Source organism: Macaca thibetana, chromosome 16 (genome assembly GCF_024542745.1).
Source record: "Macaca thibetana thibetana isolate TM-01 chromosome 16, ASM2454274v1, whole genome shotgun sequence".
In the NCBI taxonomy this organism is placed as follows: Eukaryota; Metazoa; Chordata; class Mammalia; order Primates; family Cercopithecidae; genus Macaca; species Macaca thibetana.
The window spans coordinates 32806420-32831263 of record NC_065593.1 but is presented as its reverse complement, the minus strand read 5'-3'; the positions used below and the strand labels follow the sequence as shown (position 1 = coordinate 32831263).

Here is a 24844-nt window from a genome sequence, read left to right as displayed (position 1 = left end):
TTGCTGTTGAGAGAACACTTGTTTTCCTTGGAGTGGCATATGTGTAGCTTAGCTGCTAGGATTTACTTTTTTAAGAATGAGTTCTTTATGCAGTTCCATTTGTTGCTCATCGTGTGAGAGTGTGTGTCGGGGGCACAGAGAGATGTGGTCATTTGTCCAACAGTCCTTGTGAGTCAGAAATTCAGTTCTTCTTTTTATACTTTTATAAGCTATGTAATCTTAAACAATTTGTTTAGTCCCTATCATATTAGGTTCTAATAAGGTGAAGTGAATGTATATTGGCAGGTGTGGCATAGTGTCTAGTACATAGTAAGTGCCTGGTAAATGAATGCCAGCTGTTGCTATTACTTAGTATTCCTTCTAAAGGTTTAATACTATGTCAGGATTTTTTTTTTTTTTTTTTTAATTATTATTGAGATGGAGTCTCACTCTGTCACCTATACTAGAGCGCAGTGGCACAATCTTGGCTTACTGCAACCTCTGTCTCCCAGGTTCAAGCAGTTCTCCTGCCTCAGCTTCCCAAGTAGCTGGGATTACAGGCACATGCCACCATGGCTGGCTAATTTTTGTGTTTTCAGTAGAGATGGTGTTTTGCCATGTTGGCCAGGCTAGTCTTGAACGCTTGACCTCAGGTGATCCACCTGCCTTGGCCTCCCAAAGTGCTGAGATTGTAAGTGTGAGCCACTGTGCCTGGCCTTTTTTTTTTTTTTTTTCTTTAAAGAATAATTGCTATTATTTCATGCCTTTTTACCTGTGAAATCCTTTGCTGTGGTATCAGATCCAGAAGCTTGGAAGCTGTATTACAGATCCAGGTAATCGAGAGACCTCAGGAAATACCGTGCACACAGTGTTTCACCGTGACAAGACCAAAGATACACATCCTGAAAGCTGTTGCAGCTCTGAAAAGGGTGGGCAGCCACTACCTTGGTTTGAGCATAGGAAAAATGTACCACAGTTTGCAGAACCTACAGAAACATTGTTTGGTCCCGATTCTGGAAAAGGTGCCAAGAGCTTAGTTGAACTCCTTGTAAGTATTCCATGTGGTCTTACTGTATATAATGGTTTGGGAACAGGGTGGATGTGGGAGGGGTTAGTATTTGAGGGCTTAAGGTAGGTAATGGAAGCAAGCTTATAAAAAATTAAGGGTAGTATTTCATTATTCTTTGGGGGCTTCATTTCTGTCCTTCCACTCATGGTTTATGCATCTGCTTTGGAGCACGTTTCCATGGCTGCCTCTGTCTCAGTAGAAGACATTATAGGTACTCCTTGAGTTACAGTGGGGTTATATTCCAATAAACCCATTATAACTCAAAAATACTGCTGAGTTGAAAATACATTCAACACCCCAATAAACCCTTTGTAAAGTAAAAAAAAAAAAAAAAAAAAAAAAAATCCCACGTAAGGCTGGGTACGGTGGCTCATGCCTGTAATCACAGCACTTTGGGAGACAGAGGTGGGCAGATCATGAGGTCAACACCATCTTGGCCAACATGATGAAACACCGTCTCTACTAAAAATACAAAAATTAGCTGGGCATGGTGGTGCGTGCTAGTAGTCCCAGCTACTCGGGAGGCTGAGGCAGGAGAATCACTTGAGGCTTTCAGTGAGCTGAGATCGTGTCACTGTAATCCAGCCTGGTGACAGAGTGAGACTTCCTCTCAAAAAATAAAACCTGGCCGGGCGTGGTGGCTCACGCCTGTAAGCCCAGCACTTTGGGAGGCCGAGGCGGGCGGATCATGAGGTCAGGAGATCGAGACCCTCCTGGCAAACATGGTGAAATCCTGTCTCTACTAAAAATACAAAAAATTAGCCAGGCATGGTGGCGGGCACCTGTAGTCCCAGCTACTTGGGAGGCTGAGGCAGGAGAATGGCGTGAATCCGGGAGGCGGAGCTTGCAGTGAGCTGAGATGGCGCCACTGCAATCCAGCCTGGGCTACAGAGCACCCAATTAAAAAAAAAAAAAAAACCTGAGTGTAAGTCAGGACCATCTGTAGTTGGGAGAAAGGATAGAGGTAGCATTATATTCAGGAGTCTGCCTCCCTGAAGCGGGTTACTGTAAGTAAACTTTGCCTTTCTGATTGGCAAGTTATAGTAGCCACCCTTCCATACCAGGAAGAATGTACAGTTTGAACTAGAGGCTGCTTTCTTCTTTTATGTGTCATGTAGGATAAGACTCCAGTTCCTGAGACTTTTTACCTGATTCCAACTGACCCAGTGCATAGTATAGGTGGCCCTTGGAGGAGGGAAGGAAGGAGAAGAGTGGTATCTTTTCCATTAGAGTCCTGATGAAACCAAATCCTTTGGAATACTAGCTTTTTTCTTTTTTGAGACGGAGTTTTGCTCTTATTGCCCAGGCTGGAGTGCAGTGGTGTGATCTCGGCTCACCACAACCTCTGCCTTTTGGGTTCAAGTGATTCTCCTGCCTCAGCCTCCCGAGTAGCTGGGATTGCAGGCTTGTGCCACCACGCCTGGCTAATTTTGTATTTTTCGTAGAGATTGGGTTTTTCCATGTTGGTCAGGCTGGTCTCAAACTCCCGACCTCAGGTGATCTGCCCACCTCAGCCTCCCAAAGTGCTGGGATTACAGGCGTGAGCCACCATGCCTGGCTAGTTTTTTTCTTTTTTATGGTTGTAAAGTTTCAATATTTATTTATTTATTTATTTATTTTTTGAGGAGTCTCCCTCTGTTGCCCAGGCTAGATAGAGTGCAGTGGCATGATCTTGGCTCACTCTAGCCTCTGCCTCCCAGGTTCAAGTGATTCTCCTGCCTCAGCCTCCCAAAAATGCTGGGATTACAGGTGTGAGCCACCACCTGTATAAGTTCAGTGTTTAAAAGTTTAAAAGTTTTAATGGTTGTAAAAGTTTAATGGTGATGCTGTGTAACTTACTTCTTAAGTAAGAAATGGTTATCTTTTACTTAGTTTGTAGAGATGAATGTTTCAAGATAGGACTAGCTAGAGATAAGTCTGGCTACTTAAAATGTGGTAACTAGTTGTAACATCTTCAATTAGTTTTTTTGTTGTTGTTGGTGGTGGTGGTTTTTTTTTTTTTTTTTTTTTTTTTTTTTTTTTTTTTGAGAAGGAGTCTCACTCTGTCACCCAGTCTGGAGTGCAGTGGTGCGATCTCGGCTCCCTGCAAGCTCCGCCTCCTGGGTTCACACCATTCTCCTGCCTCAGCCTCCTGAGTAGCTGGGACTACAGGCGCCTGCCACCACGCCCGGCTAATTTTTTTGTATTTTTAGTAGAGACGGGGTTTAACTGTGTTAGCCAGGATGGTCTCGATCTCCTCATCTCGTGATCCGCCTGCCTCGGCCTCCCAAAGTGCTGGTATTACAGGCGTGAGCCACCGTGCCCAGCCCAATTAGTTATTTTTTTAAGACCAAGGTATGGTGGTAGTTTGCTAGGCTCCTAGGCTTCTAGGAGAAATTATAGATTCAAGGTTTCAACTCAAGGGGTTAGATTTAATCTCACTACTTTGTTAGGCAGAATGACATGATGCTTATTCTGCAAACACTCCAATTAAAGGCTTTATGTGACCGAACTGAAACTAAAAAGTTAGACTGGTTTAAGGTTTAGCTGTCCTCCATTACGTATCTTTTTGCGTTCTTAAGTCATAGTCTTAACTACTGCTTTGATTTGCAGGATGAGTCTGAATGTACTTCAGATGAGGAAATCTTTATCTCACAAGATGAAATACAGTCATTTATGGCTAATAACCAGTCTTTCTACAGCAATAGAGAACAATACCGACAGCATCTGAAGGAGAAATTTAATAAATACTGCCGCTTAAATGATCACAAGAGGCCCATTTGTAGTGGCTGGTTGACAACGGCTGGAGCAAATTAAATAAATAAAATAGCTCTGTCTTTCAATGAAACACTCACGATGACTACTGCGCCTTCTCTTTCAAAAAACTCTTAATTTAGTGACTTATGGCAAAATTTTATCTTAAATCAATGTGATTCTTTCTTGTTTTGGGAGACGGTGGAGGTATCCTCATTAGTTTGTTCTTTCTTCAGGCTTGTGTCTTTAGTTGCGTGGCTGCGCAGGCCTGCCATATGATTTAAGCCATCTCTTTTCATTAAATGTTTCTCTTCCTGTGAGACTTACTAAAGCAACTTAGTGGCAAAAAGTAATGTTGTACTTATAATTCTGTACAGAAATGACAATGAGCTGAATATATGGTTTTACAAAGTAGACATCCACTTGCAAAATGTTTGGATGTAATGTTAAAGCGCAATGTGCAAAATTTAAAATAAAGAATATTTATTAATATGCACAGTAAAATTTGGTGTACATGTTTCTACTTAATGTGTGGCAGTACTTTAGTATTTGCCACTTGTGGACTTAGTGCTTGTCCAGTGTTGATGTTAGAAAGGGTGAAGGGGCCGGGCGCGGTGGCTCAAGCCTGTAATCCCAGCACTTTGGGAGGCTGAGACGGGCGGATCACGAGGTCAGGAGATCGAGACCATCCTGGCTAACACAGTGAAACCCCGTCTCTACTAAAAATACAAAAAAATTAGCCAGGTGTGGTGGCGGGCGCCTGTAGTCCCAGCTACTCGGGAGGCTGAGGCAGGAGAACGGCGTGAACCCGGGAGGCGAGGCTTGCAGTGAGCCGAGATCCGGCCACTGCACTTCAGCCTGGGCGACAGAGGGAGACTCCATCTCAAAAATAAATAAATAAATAAATAAAAGAAAGGGTGAAGGACAGAGATACAGACTGTTGAAGACAAAAATCTTCCTTTGATGAGAATTGACAACTGAGAAAAGCAGTTTTCCAGTCTTTTTCTTTTAAGGAGATACTTTAAATACTCGGTAACATCTTACTTTCCCATGAGACTTTAACTGCTTTATTAAAAGTTCCCTAATACATAACACAAAGTACCTCTTAAATTCAGAGGTTCATATTGACCTAGAAGAATAAAAACAAAACTTGGCAGAATTTCAACCAAGGGTTGCTGGATAAGTAATTGCTCAACATGTAAGACTGGGCTCAGAAGGCTGCACTGAGTGCTAACCACATTGTGGGCTGTGCATGTGAGGTTCAGCCTTATCTGGTGTCCAGTAACAAAGTCACTGTGGTCTTACAGTTTACTGCTGTCACAGCTGTGAGTACCGAAGGAGAGAGTTTCCCCCAGGAGTAGCATTTTGCTGACATTTAAAAGATCGAGTCAAATAGCTCGGTAGACACATGATGCTTAGAGATTTGTGTCTACATGTTTATAATACTTGGTGGCAGCATACAAACTGTGGGACAATCAGTACTTCTGTGCAATGGAGGTGGAGTGAATTTTATGTGCTTTTAATCAGATTTTGAGTTAGATTTCAAGTGGGTAGCAGCAGAAACTTAGATTGAATTTTCATAGTGTCATTTCTTGGATCCACTTCCTGAGTTGTTTTTCAAATCTAAATGTTGTATAGGAATGAGGCAGAGGTAGAAGGACTCCTCTTGGACCCTTTTTGATTTCATCCCAGAATCTAAAATATGACTGTGGGTCTCCCACAGCCTTTGGCTCAGAGGCGAATCCCCTCTTCACCACTGTTAGAGTCAAATGTTCTTTTGAGATCCCTAAAAGCAAAGGCTGTTTTAATTCAGTTTTAATCTTTGCCATTGGGGCCAAACACAGGATAGACAAATGAGTGTTTTTGAATGAATAAACAAGTCACATTCACTGCTTACTCCATTGCTTGCTGGAAGGGAGTCAGGTGGTTATTCAAAGATGCTTTTTCTTTAAGAGAATGGCTATATTAAGTACGCAGTTTTCAGCACTTTTAGCAAAGCGAGCTCTGCTCTGAACAAAACCAACAACCCAAGAAGCGATAATGATGTGAAGACAGTTTAGGAGCACATCCCTGGCCTAAGACTGGACTGCCTGTGGCCCAAAGCATGCTTCACCACTTCAGTATACTCATCTTTAAAATTAAGATACCAATATGTGCTATCTCAGAGCGGTTGTGCAGATTCGTTACTATATTTAAAATGCCTGCTACACCATAAGCAACAAATATTAGGTACTGTTTTAATCTTTGGCATATATCATGATACATCTGCTACAGTAGGGTAGGGGTAAGCGTGGGGGTCTAGGGCAGTTGGACACGGTGGGCCATTTAGGGACAGAATTCCCCAGTACACGTGTACTTGGGAGTGTTTCAGTTTTCCGTGGCTAATACAGCCAAGGGATCAGGTAGGGTGAATGAGTCCTTCCCAAGGTCACCCAGCGTTGATGGCGGAGACACTCGGCGTTTTCTGGGCTGAATCCCTTCCGATCAGCCACCGGCGGGTTTGGGAGGGTGTGGAAGAGTGTTGGAGTCACCTTAAGTGCCCTTAATTCCTCATCCTGGCATTAGGGTTCAGGAGTAGAGAACGGAGACTAAGCGGGACGCTTCAGTATGCGCCCTTGGGGCTGGAGGAATCCCCGCGCTAAACCTCGGTTTCCCTGACCCCAAAGGGAAGCGCTCACTGGGGAAACGGCGCCGCCAGCTGCCAGGACGCTCCCGCGCAGCTCGGTTTCCTTACGCCGGGGCGGGGCGGAGGCGCGGGAGGGGCGGAGGCGCGGGAGGGGCGGAGGCGCGGGAGGGGCGGCGGGGCGGGAGGGGCGGCGGGGCGGGAGGGGCGGCGGGGCGGGAGGGGCGGCGGGGCGGAAGGGGCGGGGACTTCCCTCAGAGGGCGGGGCGGCCGGGCCGCGGCGGCCTCCGACTGGATGCGGCGGATCGCCGGGGGCCTGAGGGTGGAGTCCCGGTCGGAGGCAGGCCGGGACTCTGGTGGGTCGAGGCGCGGCTCGGACGCCAGCAGGTCGGCGGCGGCGGCAGAAGAGCGGCCGGGCGTCAGCTCCTCGACCCTGGTGCCGCCCTCGTCCAGCGAGGTGGGCGGGCGGCGCGGGCCCATGGCCAGGCCCGGCATGGAGCGGTGGCGCGACCGGCTGGCGCTGGTGACGGGGGCCTCGGGGGGCATCGGCGCGGCCGTGGCCCGGGCCCTGGTCCAGCAGGGACTGAAGGTGGTGGGCTGCGCCCGCACCGTGAGCAACATCGAGGTGAGACCGGGCCGGGGACGGGGACGCCGCGGGCGGGTCGTTTCCCCGGAGTCGGATTCACTTGCCCGCCACACCGGGGCCCTTTGCTGTAGTGGGGGCGGCCTCTCGGATCCCTTAAGGCAGGTTTCTCCCTTCCCCTTAAGTCTCGTCTTTGAAGGAGCCGTTTCCCCTGACAGCCCCTGCTCGAGTTACCGAATCTCCGACCCTGGCATCTCGCCGCCCGCCCCTCGCTTCTGCCTAGGGTATTGGCCCGAGGAAAGGGGAAACCGGAGGTCGGGAATGGTGGTCTCACCCCTGTGGCCTTCTCACCCCCGGTGGCCAAGTGCCTCTAATCCCCAGAAGTCACCTACCACGCAGGGCAAGGTGGCTGGCCAACTAGATGGGCAGGAGCCAGAACTGAGGGTGGGGTTAGGGGTGGGAGCTTTACTGAAGAGCCTCAGCCCCGCCCCCTCACCTCGTGGGTAACTCATGCCCAGTGGCATGAGGAATGAATGGAATATTCATTAGTGGGCCTTCCTCCACTCTCCTGGGGCGAACAGAGTGGGTGAAATAGGGCAGAAACTTTGAGAGGATAAAGCAGCCTGGAACTCCTTACTCTTCTCTTGACGTGGGGTTGGGAGCCCTCAGAATTAAGAGAAAAATCAAGATGGCCATTTTGGAGCAGGGAGGAATTTCTGTCGTAGGCTCTCTCTGGATGTGCCCTGCAAGCTCACTCTCAGTGTTGAGCTAGTGCTTAGCTGCAGGGCTTTATCTCCACCGTGCTCAAAGTCCTCAGGCAGGGAAAGGGTAAGGAGGCCTTGGGTGGGGGCAGAGGAAGAAGGTATACAGGAAGGAGGACTGTCCCCTCCCCTGCTGCTGACCAAAGGTACACTTTATAACCCAGATAATCCCAAGGTCACCTGGCTCCATCACTGCCCCACTCTGCCCTCCCTTTATTCTATTCTGAGGAGCTCAGGACCCAGCCCCAGCCTTGGAGCCCAGAGGATCAAGCCAGGGATTAAACAACTGGATTCCCTAGTTCTGAAGTGACTCTTGCCTTCTCACCTACTCCCCTACCGCAAGCTAGCCAGGAAGTGGGGCCTGAGCCCCAAGGGGATCCCCAGGCCGATCACTCAGTCCCAGGGTGACTCCATGTCTGAGAGGAGAATGCCCCTGTTGTGAGAGGGTGATGACATGATGTAGATCATTACTGAGGGGAGGTAGGGAGATCAGGTGGCACAGGTGGAGCAACAGGAAGGCAGTGACAGGGAGAAATACATTCTGAGCACATCCCTTCTGGTTTTCTTGCGGTAGGAGTTTTGAGTCTAGAGGAGGAAGTGGGAAGATGTGTGCCAGGGGAGGGGAGAGCTGCAGGCTTCCTTGCCCACAGTCTGCTTTGATTGATTGATTCATTGATGTTAAAGCAGAATTTGGGTTCTCGCTTCCTACAGAGAAAACTCCTGTTTCCTGAAGTGATCAAATGTGGGTAAAATCTGGTGAAAGGGGGGTATCTGATTCTCAGAGGACTATACCTTTTGAACTCACAGAAAGTTAAAGCAGAAAAGAATGTCCCAAGACACCCGATCCAGTCCTTTATTCCTGGCTTGTCTTGGGAGGAGGAAGGGGCTCCAGGCCAGGGCAGCTGGCCAAGCTGCCCTTCCTCTAGGGCACTGCGTGCCTCCTCCCCCTCGCCCATGTCTACACAGTCACCTTCATGAGGCTCAAGTGCCCAGTCACTGGCTTCCAAAGAAGGCCACAGAGCATGTTTTCTTCTTGCCTCTGAATGTCAGCTTCCCCCTGGGCTGCCTCTCAGTGGCTCTGCCTTCTCAGGTCTTTCTCGGCATGCTGAGGGCCTGGAGATGCACAGGGCATGCCTAATGGCACCTGCCACCTGACTTGCCTCATAGTCTCCTGAGAAACCTCAGAGGGGAGGGTGGTGCACCAGGGCTCAGAGAGAAATAATCTGTCCTGACTTTGTGACCCCTCCTTTAGGTAGGGAGAGAAGACTGGCAGCTGGGCGTGGTTGAAAGGCATGTCTGAGAACTCTGAGCCAGCTGGCTGCAGTTTGCGAGGGGAGGGGAATAGTTCAGAGATGAGGGACTGGCTGACACAATGCAGGAGAAGAAGCTGGGTTAACCAGACCAGTGACTCTTGGTGCTGGTGGAGAAGCATGAAGTGGTGGAGAGGCGCATATTACCTATGGGCAGAAGAGGTATTCCTGTTGGGGAAGAGGCAGAAAAGAGACAGCTCTCCATTCCCTAGATCCCTGGCCCCTGCTCCACCCAGGACTCGAGTTTATTTATTTATTTATTTATTTATTTGAGACAGAGTCTTGCTCTGTCACCCAGGCTGGAGTGCAGTGGCATGACCTCAGCTCACTGCAACCTCTGCCTCCTGGGTTCAAGTGATTCTCGTGCCTCAGCCTCCCAAGTAGCCACACACCCAGCTCATTTTTGTATTTTTGGTAGAGATGGGGTTTCACCAAGTTAGCCAAAGCTGGTCTCAAACTCCTGACCTCAAGTGATCCACCCGCCTTGGCCTCCCAAAGTGTTGGGATTACAGGCGTGAGCCAGCACGCCCAGCCAAGACTTGAGTTTATAGTGAGGTTTCTCCATTGATCACAACCTTTTCCCTCTGTCACTCAGGGAGCACTGTCATCCCTTGGACTTTGACCAAAGAGGACAAACTTAGGGGATGGGCAGTCCAACATCTACGTGGCTGAAAGTCAGCTGCCAAAGGAGCGTGTTTTATGAGTGTGACAGGGATGGGGGTCTGAGGCTGGCTGGGGAGCCATGGGAGTGAGCTGCTCACCCCAGTCAGATCCCTGTTGGGTTTCATAGGAGCTGGCTGCTGAATGTAAGAGTGCAGGCTACCCCGGGACTTTGATCCCCTACAGATGTGACCTGTCAAATGAAGAGGACATCCTCTCCATGTTCTCGGCTATCCGTTCTCAGCACAGCGGTGTAGACATCTGCATCAACAATGCCGGCTTAGCCCGGCCTGACACCCTGCTCTCAGGCAGCACCAGCGGTTGGAAGGACATGTTCAATGTAAGAGCTCCAAGCCTCTATCTTCCAGGTGGAGGGTGGGGAGGAGAGAGGGGAGCCAGGGGTTTGTGAACCAGAGTGCAGCTGGAGGTGGAACATCTAGGAAGAGGGAGCTTCGGGTTCCCACCTGGGGCATCTTGACTCTCTCCTGGCTTCTTGCCCTACCAGAGGGATAGGGAGTGGATGAATGGCCATATCAGCTCTTCTCTTCTTTGAGCCCCTGGAGGTAGATTGTTTTTTTTTTGGTTTTTTTTTGGTTTTTTGTTTTTTTTTTTTGAGATGGAACCTTGCTTTGTCACACAAGCTGGAGTGCAGTGGCATGATCTTTGCTCACTGCAACTTCCGCCTCCTGGGTTCAAACAATTCTCCTGCTTCAGCCTCCTGAGTAGCTGAAATTACAGGCGCCCACCATCACTACTCGGCTAATTTTTTTGTATTTTTAGTAGGGACGGGGTTTCACCATGTTGGCCAGGCTGGTCTCAAACTCCTGATCTCAGGTGATCTGCCCACCTCATCCTCCCAAAGTGCTGGGATTACAGGCGTGGGCCACCATGCCCAACCTGGAGGTAGTTCTTAAAGTCTGGAGTGATTTCCTTGTGTTAGAAGAAAGATTGTTAGGAGAGAGAACTGCTGCCTGTTGAGTTTCCCACTTGTCATCTCTGTGCCTGAGTGCTTGGGAACGTGATGTTATGGGAAGAAAAGGAAGAAAGAGACAAGAGATGATATTCTTACCTAGCCTCACTAGTAACTATGTGACTTTAGGCAGATTGGTTACCTTCTTTGAGCTTCAGTCTTGTCACACTTAATTGGGATGAACACACCTCTGTCATCAATATCTGGGGTCACAACTCCAATGTCCCCTGGGGCCAGGTAGGGACATAAAGGAGTAAGGGAGGTTAGGAGGGGTCCGCAGTGTGGGGAAGCACACGGCCACTGCTCAAATCCTACATAGTTCCTCTATGGTGGTGTGGGCCCTGTGTGGCCTGGTTTTTTTTTTTTTTTTTTTTTGAGACGGAGTCTTGCTCTGTCACCAGGCTGGAGTACAGAGTGGCGTGATCTTGGCTCACTGCAACCTCCACCTTCTGGGTTCAAGCTATTCTCCTGCCTCAGCCTCCTGAGTAGCTGGGACTAGAGGCAAGCACCACCACGCCCAGCTAATTTTTTTGTATTTAGTAGAGATGGGGTTTCACCATGTTGGCCAGGATGGTCTCTATTGCCTGATCTCATCATCCACCCACCTCGGTCTCTCAAAGTGCTGGGATTACAGGCGTGAGCCACCGCGCCTGGCTGATCTTATGATTTCTTTGAGAGAAGTGGGGAGTCTGATATTATGTGATACCCCCCACTCCCCTTCACTAAAATGTCAGCTCCATGAGGACAAGGATTTTTATCTATTTTGTTCTCTGGTATAGCTTGATCCCATAAGCACTCAAAAGATAGTTATTGAATAAATGAAACTTTCCAGTACATGTTGGAAGGGTATTTAAAATGTTTTGAAACCATGCACAGGCCAAACCCAACTTTCAGGACATGGGTTTTCAACTTGTGGATGGTATGATGGGGTGATAGTAGGATATGAAAGTATCCTGATGGCCGGGCGCGGTGGCTCAAGCCTGTAATCCCAGCACTTTGGGAGGCCGAGACGGGCGGATCACGAGGTCAGGAGTTCGAGACCATCCTGGCTAACACGGTGAAACCCCGTCTCTACTAAAAAATACAAAAAACTAGCCGGGCGAGGTGGTGGGCTCCTGTAGTCCCGGCTACTCGGGAGGCTGAGGCAGGAGAATGGCGTAAAAACCCGGGAGGCGGAGCTTGCAGTGAGCTGAGATCCGGCCACTGCACTCCACCCTGGGCGACACAGCGAGACTCCGTCTCAAAAAAAAAAAAAAAAAAAAAAAAAGGAAAGTATCCTGATAAGTTGAAAGCAGTGTGTGAATGGGATGTTCTTCTCTCCCCACAATCCTTTCCCATCTGTTGACAGTAGACTTAGCACCTTATCTTAGCACCTCATAGATGCTTGGGCCTGGAAATGAAACCATGAAAATGAAGCCCTCAGCCTTCTTGGAGATCAGAGCCATGATCCTCACTCACAGCACATGGGTCTCTAAAGACCTGGACCTTAACTCGCCCATCTGTAAAATGAGGGACTTACATTAAATTCCTACAGCTCCTTTCAGCTTGAACATTATCTAAATCTATTAGGATCATCCTATAAGGCATCTTCTCTTTCTCTGCCCCTGATCCCCTAGACCTGGGAGATTTACTCACCTGGTCCCAGGGGATCTATTTCTCCTACTGTGCCTGCCAGGAGCTGAGTTCTCTGCCTCACAAGCCCACATTGCCAAGAAGATGAGAAACAGGGCTGGAAACCTCCCTGTCCTGGTACCCATCTCTTCCTACTGCCGTGAACACCAAGGCAGGTTCACACCAAAGGTGTTCCGTTCCTCATGGCAGGCTCTGACACCTGATTAAGAGAAACATCTGATCTCCTGCTGGTTCCCTCTCTTCCTAAGAGGAGAGGCCTGAGGACCTGCTAAAAGCTTTATCTCTGCTTGTCCTCTGAGTGAGGCTAATGAGTGGGGCCAATGGGTGGGGCAGCGTAGGTGCTTTGCAGCAGACACACCTTCAGACCTCTGTTCCCTGAAGGGTGGGGATGTGGGGGTCGCCTCTGCCAGAGGGAGTAGGAGTGGGAAGTTACCTGACCCTCTAGAGTCTCCGTGCCTAGTCTTGTAGATGGAACCCAGGTTAAAGGAAGGCATAGAAAGGAGGGTCAGGCCTTCTCTTCTCCACTCATCTCAAGGGAGGGGATGGGGAAGGAGCAGAGAGTAGCTGAGGAAGGCAGGGAAAGGCCAGGCTCTGAGCCAGAGGAGAGAGATTTGTAAGCCATTTTCGTAAGGATTTTGAGCAGTTTAGGAGGGAGCAGGGCCAGACTCCCATAGCGAAGAGAAGAGTAGCGTATTTGGGGGAAGAAATGGAAACGATTCCCTATGGAATTAGAGGGTCTGTGCTACTGTTCATAGAGGAGATGGCCAAGACAGAGTCTCCTGGGTCAGGAGTGGGTTTGAAGGGTTTCCATTCTTGTTTGCAGGAACTTGGGGGGTCAGCCAGGTGAGGAGCTACCTCTGCTCAACTGGGGGTTGCAGCTTTAAGGAGAGGGGCATCTTGTGTAGAAGACAAGGTGCCCTGTGCCTGTGGCTGGTCTCTGGGAGGACCTGGACACTGTTTTGGAATGCCACATTGTCCCCTTCCCCCCTAGCATTCTGTGGCTCCATCACTTGCTCAGTTGGGCTGGAGTGGAGACACCTCATTGCCCTCCCTGGCCTGCAGGTGAACGTGCTGGCCCTCAGCATCTGCACACGGGAAGCCTACCAGTCCATGAAGGAGCGGAATGTGGACGATGGGCACATCATTAACATCAATAGGTGAGGGCAGGTGGCCAAGGGGTACCACTCACCCACCAGGCTGGGTAATGTGCTGCAGCTCACCTGACCTCTTTGGACCTCAGTTTCCTGGGTGGGAAAGTACAGATTTAATACCCGAATGGCACAATTATGGTGAGGGAAAGAATAATGTTGTCAAGTACCATCCCCTGGTTGGCTGGAATGGGCAGCTCAGTTCCTTCCCTCTACAGCTGAAGCCTGAGGCCTCTCCTGGGACTGAGTGCCTCTATTCCTCAGGCCTGGGGATGAACCCCACCTCATGGCACAAAGAAAGACTATGTACAGTATCTGCCACTGGGGAGCCCCAGTCTGAGGGGGAACATGACCTCTTCCTGCCCTGAGATGTCCCAATAGAATCATATCAGTGAACATACAGATTAGATGGAAAGAGTTTTGACATTCTGCACCACCAGGCGAGTGCATTCTGTGGTCAGCTTAGGGATAACTTCCAGGAAAAGGAAGGTTTTCCGAAGCTGTTTGAATAACCAAAATTAGATTAATGAGCTGTGAGATGGCCACTAGAGGTCCCCTTTAGAAGGCTTTCCGATGCACATCTGGGTGGTGGGGCTGACCGGGTATGGCAGGGGCACTGCTGGTCTCCCTGGAGCTTCATTCTCTCCTCTTTCCCCTTCCTCTCCCCACCCAGCATGTCTGGCCACCGAGTGTTACCCCTGTCTGTGACCCACTTCTATAGTGCCACCAAGTACGCCGTCACTGCGCTGACAGAGGGACTGAGGCAAGAGCTTCGGGAGGCCCAGACCCACATCCGAGCCACGGTGAGGCTGTGGCCTAGCCCTGGTGGGGACGGGGTGGCGCAGGCCCTCCCCACCCACACACACCATTCAGCCCATGTTCAGAATGTGCCGCTTAGAGCTCCCGGGAGTGGACTGGCACAGAACTGGGTGCTGCTGCTCCCGGCATGGCCCTGTGCAGCCCTTCATTTCCTCATTTCACTGATCCAGGAGCCAAGGACCAGCCTTAGACTTTGAGCTGGGAGGGGGCTGACCTGAGGGAAAGCAAGGGACTGTGGGAAACCAGGTGCACAGTGGCTGGAAACCGGGACTCCGGGCTCTTGAAGGCCGCGTGATCGTGAGCGAGTCACTGAACCTCCCCAAGCCTCGGCCTTCTCACTTGTGAAAAGGAGATGATGAGCTTTTTAGGGACACTTTTTTGTAAAACGTTTACCTGACATATAGGAAAGGCTCTGTAGATGGTAGGTATCACTGTGGTCACCGCCAGCGGCAGCTTCGGAGGGAGGAAGCGGCTGCTGGATGTTGGGCAGCCGTCATTGTGAAGCTGGGGTTCTGTGGCCTCCATCCTCTCCCCTCAACCTCCTCAAGGCCTGGCAAAGCTCAGCCCCTAAGCAGGCCCTCTCTGTTGGCCCAGTGCATCTCTCCAGGTGTGGTGGAGACACAGTTCGCCTTCAAACTCCACGACAAGGACCCTGAGAAGGCAGCTGCCACCTATGAGCAAATGAAGGTGGGGCCTCCCTCTGGGCCTGGTGAAGCCACTGACCCCCTAAATGAAGGCAGAGGGAACCTTGGCCTTGAGACTCCACCCTTCCAGCTTTTGTGGCTCCTCCTGGAGGGTTGGGGTGGACATGTGGATGCTGCAGAGAAGCTCAGTGGTGGGAGGGAATTTGAGTCCATTCTGTCCTTGTCTCAACCCGTTCCCCTGGTGCTCTCAGTGTCTCAAACCCGAGGATGTGGCCGAGGCTGTTATCTACGTCCTCAGCACCCCCCCACACATCCAGGTGAGTCTGGCCCTGACTGTCCACTTGCTGGAGGAACCCAACCAGCCCCAGAGGAGGGGAGCAGGGAGCCCTGCAGGGCTAGGGGAGAGTGTCGCAGCTGCCTCATGCCTTGTGCCTTCCACAGATTGGAGACATCCAGATGAGGCCCACGGAGCAGGTGACCTAGTGACTGTGGGAGCTCCTCCTTCCCTCCCCACCCTTCATGGCTTGCCTCCTGCCTCTGGATTTTAGGTGTTGATTTCTGGATCACTGGATACCACTTCCTGTCCACACCCTGACCAGGGGCTAGACAATTTGTTTGAGATTTTTATATCATCTTGTCAAATTGCTTCGGTTGTAAATGTGAAAAATGGGCTGGGGAAAGGAGGTGGTGTCCCTAATTGATTTACTTGTTAACTTGTTCTTGGTCCCCCTGGGCTCCGTGGCCTTTGTCTGCTCTCAGTCTCTTCCCTTTGATATGGGAAAGGAGTTGTGGCCAAAATTCCCCCCATCTTCTTGCACCTCAACCTCTGCGGCTCAGGGCTGGGGTGGCAGAGGGAGGCCTTCACCTTATATCTGCGTGGTTATCCAGGGCTCCAGACTTCCTCCTCTGCCTGCCCCACTGCTCCCTCTTCCCCTTCTCTTTCTCCTTCTGGGCTCTCCAGCCCAATCTTGGCTGCTCGTCCCCTCGTGGGGTCATCCCTCCACTCTGACTATGGCAGCAGAATACCAGGGCCTGGTCCAGAGGATTTCATGGTGATCATTAAAAAAGAAAAATTGCAACCAATCTGCCTTGGCTTCAGGAGTGTGTCTTTCCATTCTTTCCCCTTCTCTGTGATCAGGGGTGCTTGTGTCTCAGAATTTCTTCCAGGTCGGTCCCACCTGGGACCTACCTGGTGGGTGGATTGGGGGCCTCACTCATGGGAGTATGGATTACCTTAGGTAGCAGGAATGGGTTTGTTTGGGTCTTGAAAACGTGTAGGAGTTTGACAAAGCGAAGAAGACAGGTGTGCAAGGCTGAGAGGCCTGGAAGAGCATGCAGTGCTGTGCGAACAGCACAGAACTTAAGTGCAGGAGCAAGATGGGGCTGAAGAGGCAGCTCCTTCCTGCCTTTCTGGATCGCTGGGGGGCTGAGTGCTGCGCAAAAGTCTCGCCATTCCCTGTGGGACGGGGGCGTTAGTGGGCTTATCAGCAGGGACAGGACAGGCTCAGAGTCACTTAGGAAGAGAATCAGCGGCCCGGGATAGGAAGTGACTGCTGGGGTCCTCCTGCTGGCTGGTGATGAGCTAGTGAGTAGTAGTTCTGGGGAAAATCACCAGCGCCGGGATGTGGGGAGGGAGGCAACAAGACTGAATTGGTTGACCAGGAAGGCCAACCCATCTCCTTAAAGTGCCCTTCGCTGGTGCGTGAGTGAATGCAGTCCCCGACCTCCTTGACCTCGAGGAACACAGGACGCAGCCGGTAGTACGGCCAGCTCAGCTCGCTGCTCCTCTAGCCCTGTAGGAGGTGCTGTGGGGACAGCCTGGCGACCGCGCATGCGCAAAACACCGTCAGGAAGAGGCGCCAGGGACTGGGGGTGGGCTCCCGAACCCGGAAGCGAGGGAACCCACGTGGGAGCTTGGGAGGGGACGGTCGTAGCTCTCTAGTCCAGTTGTGGGGAATGCGGCCTGTTTCTTCCTGTCCGAGAGAGCTCGGCGGAGGCAGTTGTCGAGTACCCTTCACCCCTGTGTTGGGAGCCTGGGAGCGAACTGCGGCGTGGGTTACCGTTCCCGGGGACGCAGCAGGGGGCATCGAGTCCCTGGCGGGAGCTGCGCCATGGCACTGCTCTCGACCATCCGGGGCGCGACCTGGGGTCGCCTCGTCACCCGTCATTTCTCCCATGCAGCGCGGCGTGGGGAGCGGCCTGGTGGGGAGGAGCTAAGCCGTTTGCTGCTGGATGACCTGGTGCCGACCTCGCGGCTGGAGCTTCTGTTTGGCCTGTCCCCGTGTCTCCTGGCTCTGCGGGCCGCCCGCCGCTCCGTGGCCCGGCTCCTGCTCCAGGCGGGTAAAGCTGGGCTGCAGGGGGAGCGGGCCGAGCTGCTCCGGATGGCCGAGGCGCGGGACATTCCAGTTCTACGGCCCAGACGGCAGAAACTGGACACAATGTGCCGCTACCAGGTCCACCAGGGTGTCTGCATGGAGGTGAGCCCGCTGCGGCCCCGGCCTTGGAGTGAGGCCGGGGAGGCGAGCCCAGGCGACGACCCCCAGCAGTTGTGGCTCGTCCTCGAAGGGATCCAGGATCCCCGGAATTTTGGGGCTGTGCTGCGTTCCGCACACTTCCTCGGAGTGGATAAGGTCATCACCAGCCGGAGAAACAGGCACGGACGTCCCTCATTCTCCATGTGCCCCAACTTGGAGATGCAGCCAAGTTCCTAAGCACCTTGGCCCTTGGGTGATCCCTTAGCCAGACTCACCTGTCCCAGAACTCTCACGCCTCTAGCCCTTGGGAGCCCGGGGAGGGTAGGGAGCCGGGCTTGAGATGGCCCAGCCTAATGCGGTGAATGGGGAAACCTTGCAGCTGCCCGCTCACTCCAGTAGTCAGCAAGGCCAGCGCGGGGGCTATGGAGGTGATGGACGTGTTCTCCACCGATGACCTCACTGGATTTTTACAGGTAATGAGGGGCAAGAGGGTAAGGAACAGATATGAGCCCAGTTCAGCCTCTTCAAGGGGACGAAGCTAGCTCCTGGCGAGGGAGAGAAAGGGGCCTGTTGGCATCGCTTCCTTCGGCCTTCCAAATCCCTCTGGGGATGGGAGGGTCCTGGAGTATTTAAAACGGCAATTGGAGCATTATCTGAATTCTTCCTATCGTCATACCCTTTCCTGCACCTCTTCCCAGATATGCACCACTTTGCCTCATCTGTAAGTCAGCCTCAGTGTCTCCTTGCCTACTAGGTCGGGCTTCAGTAAATGCATTTTGTTGGTGGACAGGATGCTTGAGTTCCTCGAATAGGGCACAGCTTGAAAGGATGTTTGAACAAGGAGATCAGTATGCCATTAATACCTAGCAAGGGACAAACCTTGGAAGCACCCCTCTCCCATCCGTCTTCAGCTGTGCTTCCCTCGCTGGACACAAGGGGGCAGTATTGCTCCGCATTTGGAATCCCCTCTGACCATACCCACTGCCCCCAACCCCCACCCCATCTGCAGGGTGAGAAATTTCCCTCTCAAGAAGTGGGAGAGCTCTGGGGCGTGTCTAGAGAGCAATGCTGTCCGGTTAAAATGTAGTGCGAGAAACATAGGTAGTTTTAGCTTTTCTAGTAGCCACATTGAAAAGTAAAGAGATGACATTTTAAATAAATTGTACCCAGTATATCCAAAATAATATCAATTTAACATGTAATCATTTTAATTATTGTTAATATTATTAATTTTTTGAGAGAGTTTCGCTCTTGTTGCCCAGGCTGGAGTGCAATGGCACAATCTTGGCTCACTGCAACCTCTGCCTCCTGGGTGCAAGCGATTCTCCTGCTTCAGCCTTCCAAGTAGCTGGGATTACAGGCACAGGCCACCATGCCGGGCTAATTTTTTTGTGTGTGTTTAGATGGGGTTTCACCCTGTTGGTCGGGCTGGCCTTGAACTCGTGACCTCAAGCGATCCACTCACCTCGGCTTCCCAAAGTGCTGGGATTACAGGTGTGAGGCACCGCACCTGACCTTTTAAAAATATTATTAACGAAATATTTTACATTCCTTTAAAAAATGTTTTACATACAACACACCTCAATTTGAATTAACCACCTTTCAATTGCTTTATAGTCACATGTAGCTAGTGGCTACTATATTGAACAACACATATCTAGAAGCAATTTTTTGGCGTCACCTTTTTGTAGGGAGCCCCTTTCTCCAAGCCTGATAGGAGATGAGGTTCCCACTCATCACTTCCAGCCCCTGAACAGGTAGCTTCTGAAAACACAGAAACACTGCAGAACATCCACTTAAGCTCCCGTCATCACATCTCCCCACTGTGTCTTCAGCGTCTGGCCTGGAGAGTGTCGTCCGCCTGCTGCTGTGGAAGAGCTGGAGGTGCCCCAAGCAGGGGCTTGTGCTGGGGCCCCATCCCTTCCTGGGTACTCAGAGACACTGCTCTAGCAGTTTTCCTCCTCTCTCCTGCATCATCCACTTTTCTCTTACACTCTCTTCAGCATGCAAACAAACATTCCCTTCTCACGCTCTTGATCTCACACCAGTCAGCCCCTCCTCTCACACTGAATCAAAGGCCTCGTCAAGGTCATGGGTGACCTCCATGTTGCTGCATTCCAGGGTCTGTTCTTAATTCTTTTCTGACTTGGCCCATCTGCAGCAGCTGGCACAGCTGACCACTCCTTCCTCCTTGAAACACTCTGCACCTGCTTTCCTTCTGCTTCACCATGTCCTGAGGCATTTTTAGTGGTTCTTCCTCAGCCGCCTGACATCCGAGCATTAGCATTTCCCAGATTTTAGTCCTAGGGTCTCTTTTGTTGTTAAGAGATGGGGTTGGCTGGGCGCAGTGGCTCATGCCTGTAATCCCAGCACTTTGGGAGGCTGAGGCGGGCAGATCACAAGGTCAGGAGATCGAGACCATCCTGGCTAACATGGTGAAACCCTGTCTCTACTAAAAATACAAAATATTAGCTGGATGTGGTGGTGGCGCCTGTAGTCCCAGCTACTCCAGAGGCCGAGGCAGGAGAATTGCTTGAATCCGGGAGATGGAGGTTGCAGTGAGCTCAGATCGTGCCACTGCACTCCAGCCTGGGTGACAGAGTGAGACTCCATGTCCAAAAAAAAAAAAAGAGAGAGATGGGGTCTTGGCCGGGCGTGGTTGTTGTTAAGAGATGCGGTTTGGCCAGGCGTGGTTGCTCACGCCTGTAATCCTAGAATTTTGGGAGGTTGAGGCAGGTGGGTCACCTGAGGTCAGGAGTTCGAGACCAGCCTGGCCAAAATGATGAAATCCTGTCTCTACTAAAAATACAAAAATTACCTGGGCATGGTGGCTGGCCCTTGTAATCCTAGCTACTCGGGAGGCTGAGGCAGGAGAATTGCTTGAACCCAGGAGGCGAGGTTGCAGTGAGCCGAGATTGCACCATTGCACTCCAGCCTGGGCAATAAGAGTGAAACTCTATCTCAAAAAAAAAAAAAAAGAGAGATGGAGAGATGTGGGTCTTGCCACAGCCTGAAGTGGCAGTGGCACAATCACAGCTCTGTACAGCCTCCGAATTCCTGGGCTCAAGCCATCCTCCCACCTCAGCCTCCTGAGTAGTTGGAGATACAGGTGCACACCATAGAACCTAATTTCTTCCTTTTTTTTTTTTTTTTTTTTGGTAGAGATGAATTTCACTTTGTTGCCCAGGCTGTTCTCAAACTCCTGGCTTCAAAAAGTCCTCCTGCCTTAGCCTCCCAAAGTGTTGGGATTACAGGCGTGAGCCACCTCACCTGGTCCTGGATCTCTTTTCTGTACAGGTTCATTTCTTTTTGGTCTCATCTAGTCTCATGGCTTTAAATACTATCTGAATTCAAATTTCCCCCCAAGTGTATACTCTAGCCTGGACCTTGGTTCTGAATTCCAGATTCACTCATCTAGTCGCCTACTCCACAGTTGTTGTTTTGCTGTCAGGTGGGCATTTCAAACCTAACATTTCTAAAGCTGAGCACCTGTTCCTTCTGGAGCAACCCCATCCCTTTGATTGTTTAGGTCAAAAGCCTTGGCATCATCCTTAACTGAAATTATTTCCATATTATCACCCTTTCTCCCTATTTCCACTGCTACCACTCTGACCCAAGCAAGTCACCATCATCTGTTGACCATTATTGCAGAAACTTCCCACCTGGCCTCTTTGCTTCTGCTCTTGGCGCTCAGCACAGCAGGCAGAGTGATTCTGTTGAAGTCAGACCATGTTACTTCTCTGCTCAAAACCTTTCAAAGCCTCTGTACCGCTCAGATTCAAAGTCAAAGTCCTTCCAGTAGCCCTGGAGACCCTACCTCATGTGGCTGTTGTTCCCTCTTCTGTCTTGACGGCCATCTTACTGTTCTCAAACATGCCAGGGAGGCACCCGCCTCTGTGCTTGCTGGTCTCTCTGCCTAGACTGCTCTTGCCCCAGATGCCTGCACGGTGCTCCTCCTTCTCCTTCAGGTCTGCACTGAAATGTCACCTCAGTGAGTCCGTCCCCACCTGCCCTTCCACAAGGCTGGGATTTTGGTCTGTTTTGTTTTGTTCACTGCCCTGTCCCCAGTGCCTTGAACAGAGCCCATGCTAGATGCTTAATATCTATTGACTAATTGACTGGATCAGCAAATAAATGAATGTATGGGCAAGGCTGGGCTCCTCCTTGGCCAGGGCTCTGATGAAGAATTTTTTTTTTCTTTTTTTGATATGGGGTCTCACTGTGTCACCCAAGCAGGAGTGCCGTGGCACAATCTCGGCTCACTGCAACCTCCACCTCCTGGTCTCAGGAGATTCTCACATCCTAGTCTCAAGAGAATCCCTCCTGAGTAGCAGGGATTACAGGTGCCCGCCACCAGGCCAGACTGATGTTTGTATTTTTAGTAGAGACAGAGTTTCACCATGTTGCCCAGGCTGGAGGCAATGGCGTGATCTCAGCCCCCTGCAACCTCCGCCTCATGGGTTCAAGCGATTCTCTTTCCTCAGGCTCCCAGGTAGCTGGGATTACAGACATGTGCCACCATGCCCAGCTAGTTTTTTTGTGTTTTTAGTAGAGACGGGATTTCACCATGTTAGCCAGGGTGGTCTCAAACTCCTGACCTCAGGTGATTCACCTGCCTCAGCCTCCCAAAGTGCTGCGATTACAGGTGTGAGCTACTGCACCTGGCTTTTTTTTTTTTTTTTTTCTGAGATGGAGTTTCACTCTTGTTGCCCAGGCTTGAGTGCAATGGCGCAGTCTCAGTTCACTGCAGCCTCTGCCTCCCGAGTTCAAGCGATTCTCCTGCCTCAGCCTCCCAAGTAGCTGGGATTACAGGCATGCACCACCACACCTGGCTAATTTTGTATTTTTAGTAGAGACGGGGTTTCTCCATGTTGGTTAGGCTGGTCTTGAACTCCCAACCTCAGGTGATCCTCCTACTTGGCCTCCCAAAGTGCTGGGATTACAGGCGTGAGCCACTGTGCCTGGGCCAGGCTAGTCTTGAACTCCTGACCTCAGGTAATCTGCCTGCTTCAGCCTCCCAAAGTGCTAGAATTACAGGCTTGAGCCACCGCGTACGGCCTCTGATGAAGATTTGATGAATTAGAATATGAGAGCCAGGTGTGGTGGCTGATGCCTGTAATCCTAGCACTCTGGGAGGCCAAGGCGGGAGGATCGCTTGAAGCCAGGAGTTCCAGACCAACCTGGGTAACGTGGTGAAACGCCATCTCAAAAAAAAATTGCAAAAATTTGTTTTCTAACCGGGTGATGTGGCAAGTGCTTATAGTCCCAGCTACTTGGGAGGCTGAGGTGGGAGGATCACCAGAGTCCCGGAGGTTGAGGCTGCAGTGAGCTGTGATCGTGCCACTGCACTCCAGCCTAAGCAGGAGTAAGACCCTATCTCAAAATTAAAATAAAAAAAGAATTAGAACATGTCTTCTTCCCCCTTTCAGACCAAAGCCCAGCAGGGCTGGCTCGTGGCCGGCACAGTGGGCTGCCCAAGGGCAGAGGATCCCCAGTCCTCCGAGATCCCCATCACGAGTTGCTTGGAGTTCCCCTGGGATCGGCCTACTCTCCTTGTGCTGGGTAGGTGGATGTCCCTGCTTTTGTGCCCAGATTACATTTCCCGAGCAATTGGATGTCCAGCTGGGCAACCCTAACCCTCGGCCCCATGCCCTGCAGGGAATGAGGGGTCAGGTCTGTCCCAAGAGGTGCAGGCCTCCTGTCAGCTTCTCCTCACCATCCTGCCCCGGCGCCAGCTGCCTCCTGGACTTGAGTCCTTGAACGTCTCTGTGGCTGCAGGTGAGTCTACTCCCCCTTCCCTTTCCTCTCTCCCTCTAATCATGCAGGTGGGATTTGATGCCCTCTAATCCCATTTGCTGGCTGTTTCTGTGCCTCAGTTGCTTTATATGCAAAATGGGGAAATGATATCCTGTTGATGAAATGAGTGACTGCCTGACACATGTCTCGGTCTCTAAACATCATCCCTCTCCTCCGTCCTCTCTTCCCTTGTCCTTGTGTCTGTGCAGGAATTCTTCTTCACTCCATTTGCAGCCAGTGGAAGGGTTTCCCCACAGAAGGGGAAAGAAGGCAACTTCTCCAAGACCCGCAAGAACCGGTCTGAAGGACTCAGCGTGGCTCAGCACCCAGGGCTGTCTTCAGGATCAGAGAAAGAGAGGCAAAATGAGAGCTGATGTGGACTGTCCACAGTGTTCACATGCTGGAGTCAGGGACGGCCGCACCTGCCTCCGCCTGCTCCAGTGTGCAGGAGCCTCTGCCTGAGTGTGCACCAGGCCCATGTTTATTGACCACGGTCTCGTGGGGGAAGGGGACTGCGGTGGAGACCAGAGGAAGCTGTTTCCTGTTGTGATGTTGGACCTGTAGTAGGACATGGTAGTTTGTTAATTTCCATGGGAAGCCATGATGGCCTAGCATGGAGAGACTCTCCTCCCAGGTCCTGTCTGGAAGTTGAGGGGAAGTCTAGACATCTGCAGGGAGGCAGGCAGCCCAGCCCAGGGGACCCGTTCCTCTTGAACCAGTCATTGCCTGTGGCAAATGTGTGTGTGAGAATGTAGGGTGTGGAGGGCAGGACCCTGACGTGGGGTAGACAGTGCACACGTCAGGCCCACACACGGCCCCACCCTGGGGCCTTGAGCACAGGTCTCATCTTTCTGTGCCTCTGGACTGTGCACCTACCTCACGGGGTTGTTGTGAGGCTCGAATAAAACATCACTCAGCACCTGGGAGATTCTGGCCAATTCCTCCTTTAGGTGGCAGCCTCGCTCTTCAGTCCAGTCTTTAGTCAGCTTCCACAGCCTCCTTGTGGGGAGACTCCTGGCTGCAGCCCCGTGAGAGGCGAGGGGAAATTAGCAAACACCTCTCACCCGACGGGGCCCCCCATGGATGACTGAGTCAGTTCCCCTCCAGGGGAGGAACTGGGAGCAGGCTTGCCGTTGATTGTACAACCGAGACAGATTTGGCACTCCTGCCCTCGGGTCCCATGAAAGCAGCAGGAGCCAGCAGTGTGAGGAACATAGAAGTGTTTCTGTCCTGATGGCACATTGGAACCACCTGGCATGCTTTACAAAAACCCAACACTGACACCAGAGAGTCTGACATGATGGGCGTGCCGCCACCTGACATCGGCTTTCGAAAGCGCCACCATTGGTCTAACGTGCAGCCAAGGCTGAGAACCACTAGGGCAGGTGGTCTCAACTTGCACACCCTTGGCATTTTGGGCCAGGTAAGTTTTTGTTGTGAGAGCCATCCTGTGCACAGTAGGATGTTTAGCAGAATCCCCCACCTATACCCACTAGATGCCTGTAGCATGACCCCCCATTGTGAAACCAGAAATGTCTCCAGACATTGCCAAATGGCTTCTGAGAGACAAAAATCTCCCCTCCTGGAGCGTGGCTTTGGAGGATAGCAACCCCGAAATTGCAGTCCTGACTGCTATATGACCT

At 51.3% G+C, this 24844-nt stretch overlaps 4 protein-coding genes across 9 annotated transcripts in view; 3 read left to right on the top strand and 1 right to left on the bottom strand.

Moving 5' to 3' along the window:
- Nucleotides 1-4285, top strand: part of GGNBP2 (gametogenetin binding protein 2) — a 52642-nt gene extending 48357 nt beyond the window's left edge. For all 5 annotated transcript variants that reach the window (XM_050764595.1, XM_050764597.1, XM_050764599.1 and 2 more), the window contains 2 exons: nt 779-1027; nt 3641-4285. In XM_050764595.1, the coding sequence (XP_050620552.1) occupies nt 779-1027; nt 3641-3844 (453 nt within the window). In that variant the 3' untranslated portion in view covers nt 3845-4285. The remainder of the gene's footprint in view (nt 1-778; nt 1028-3640) is intronic.
- CA4 (carbonic anhydrase 4) overlaps nt 1-24844 on the bottom strand; it is a 311698-nt gene that overhangs the window by 173722 nt on the left and 113132 nt on the right. The gene's annotated exons all lie outside the window — the stretch shown is intronic.
- Nucleotides 6670-16014, top strand: DHRS11 (dehydrogenase/reductase 11). Of its 2 annotated transcripts, XM_050764618.1 has the most exons (7): nt 6670-7029; nt 9849-10058; nt 13383-13477; nt 14142-14271; nt 14882-14974; nt 15183-15248; nt 15373-16014. In XM_050764618.1, exons 1-7 carry the CDS (start codon nt 6700-6702, stop codon nt 15412-15414), a joined length of 966 nt encoding a protein of 321 aa, XP_050620575.1. In that variant the 5' UTR covers nt 6670-6699; the 3' UTR covers nt 15415-16014. The 2 variants fall into 2 exon arrangements, with proteins under 2 accessions (XP_050620575.1, XP_050620576.1); XM_050764619.1 differs by lacking the exon at nt 14882-14974.
- Nucleotides 16814-24127, top strand: MRM1 (mitochondrial rRNA methyltransferase 1). Its single transcript, XM_050764617.1, has 5 exons — nt 16814-17584; nt 17785-17878; nt 22835-22967; nt 23064-23183; nt 23411-24127. Exons 1-5 carry the CDS (start codon nt 17043-17045, stop codon nt 23503-23505), a joined length of 984 nt encoding a protein of 327 aa, XP_050620574.1. The 5' UTR covers nt 16814-17042; the 3' UTR covers nt 23506-24127.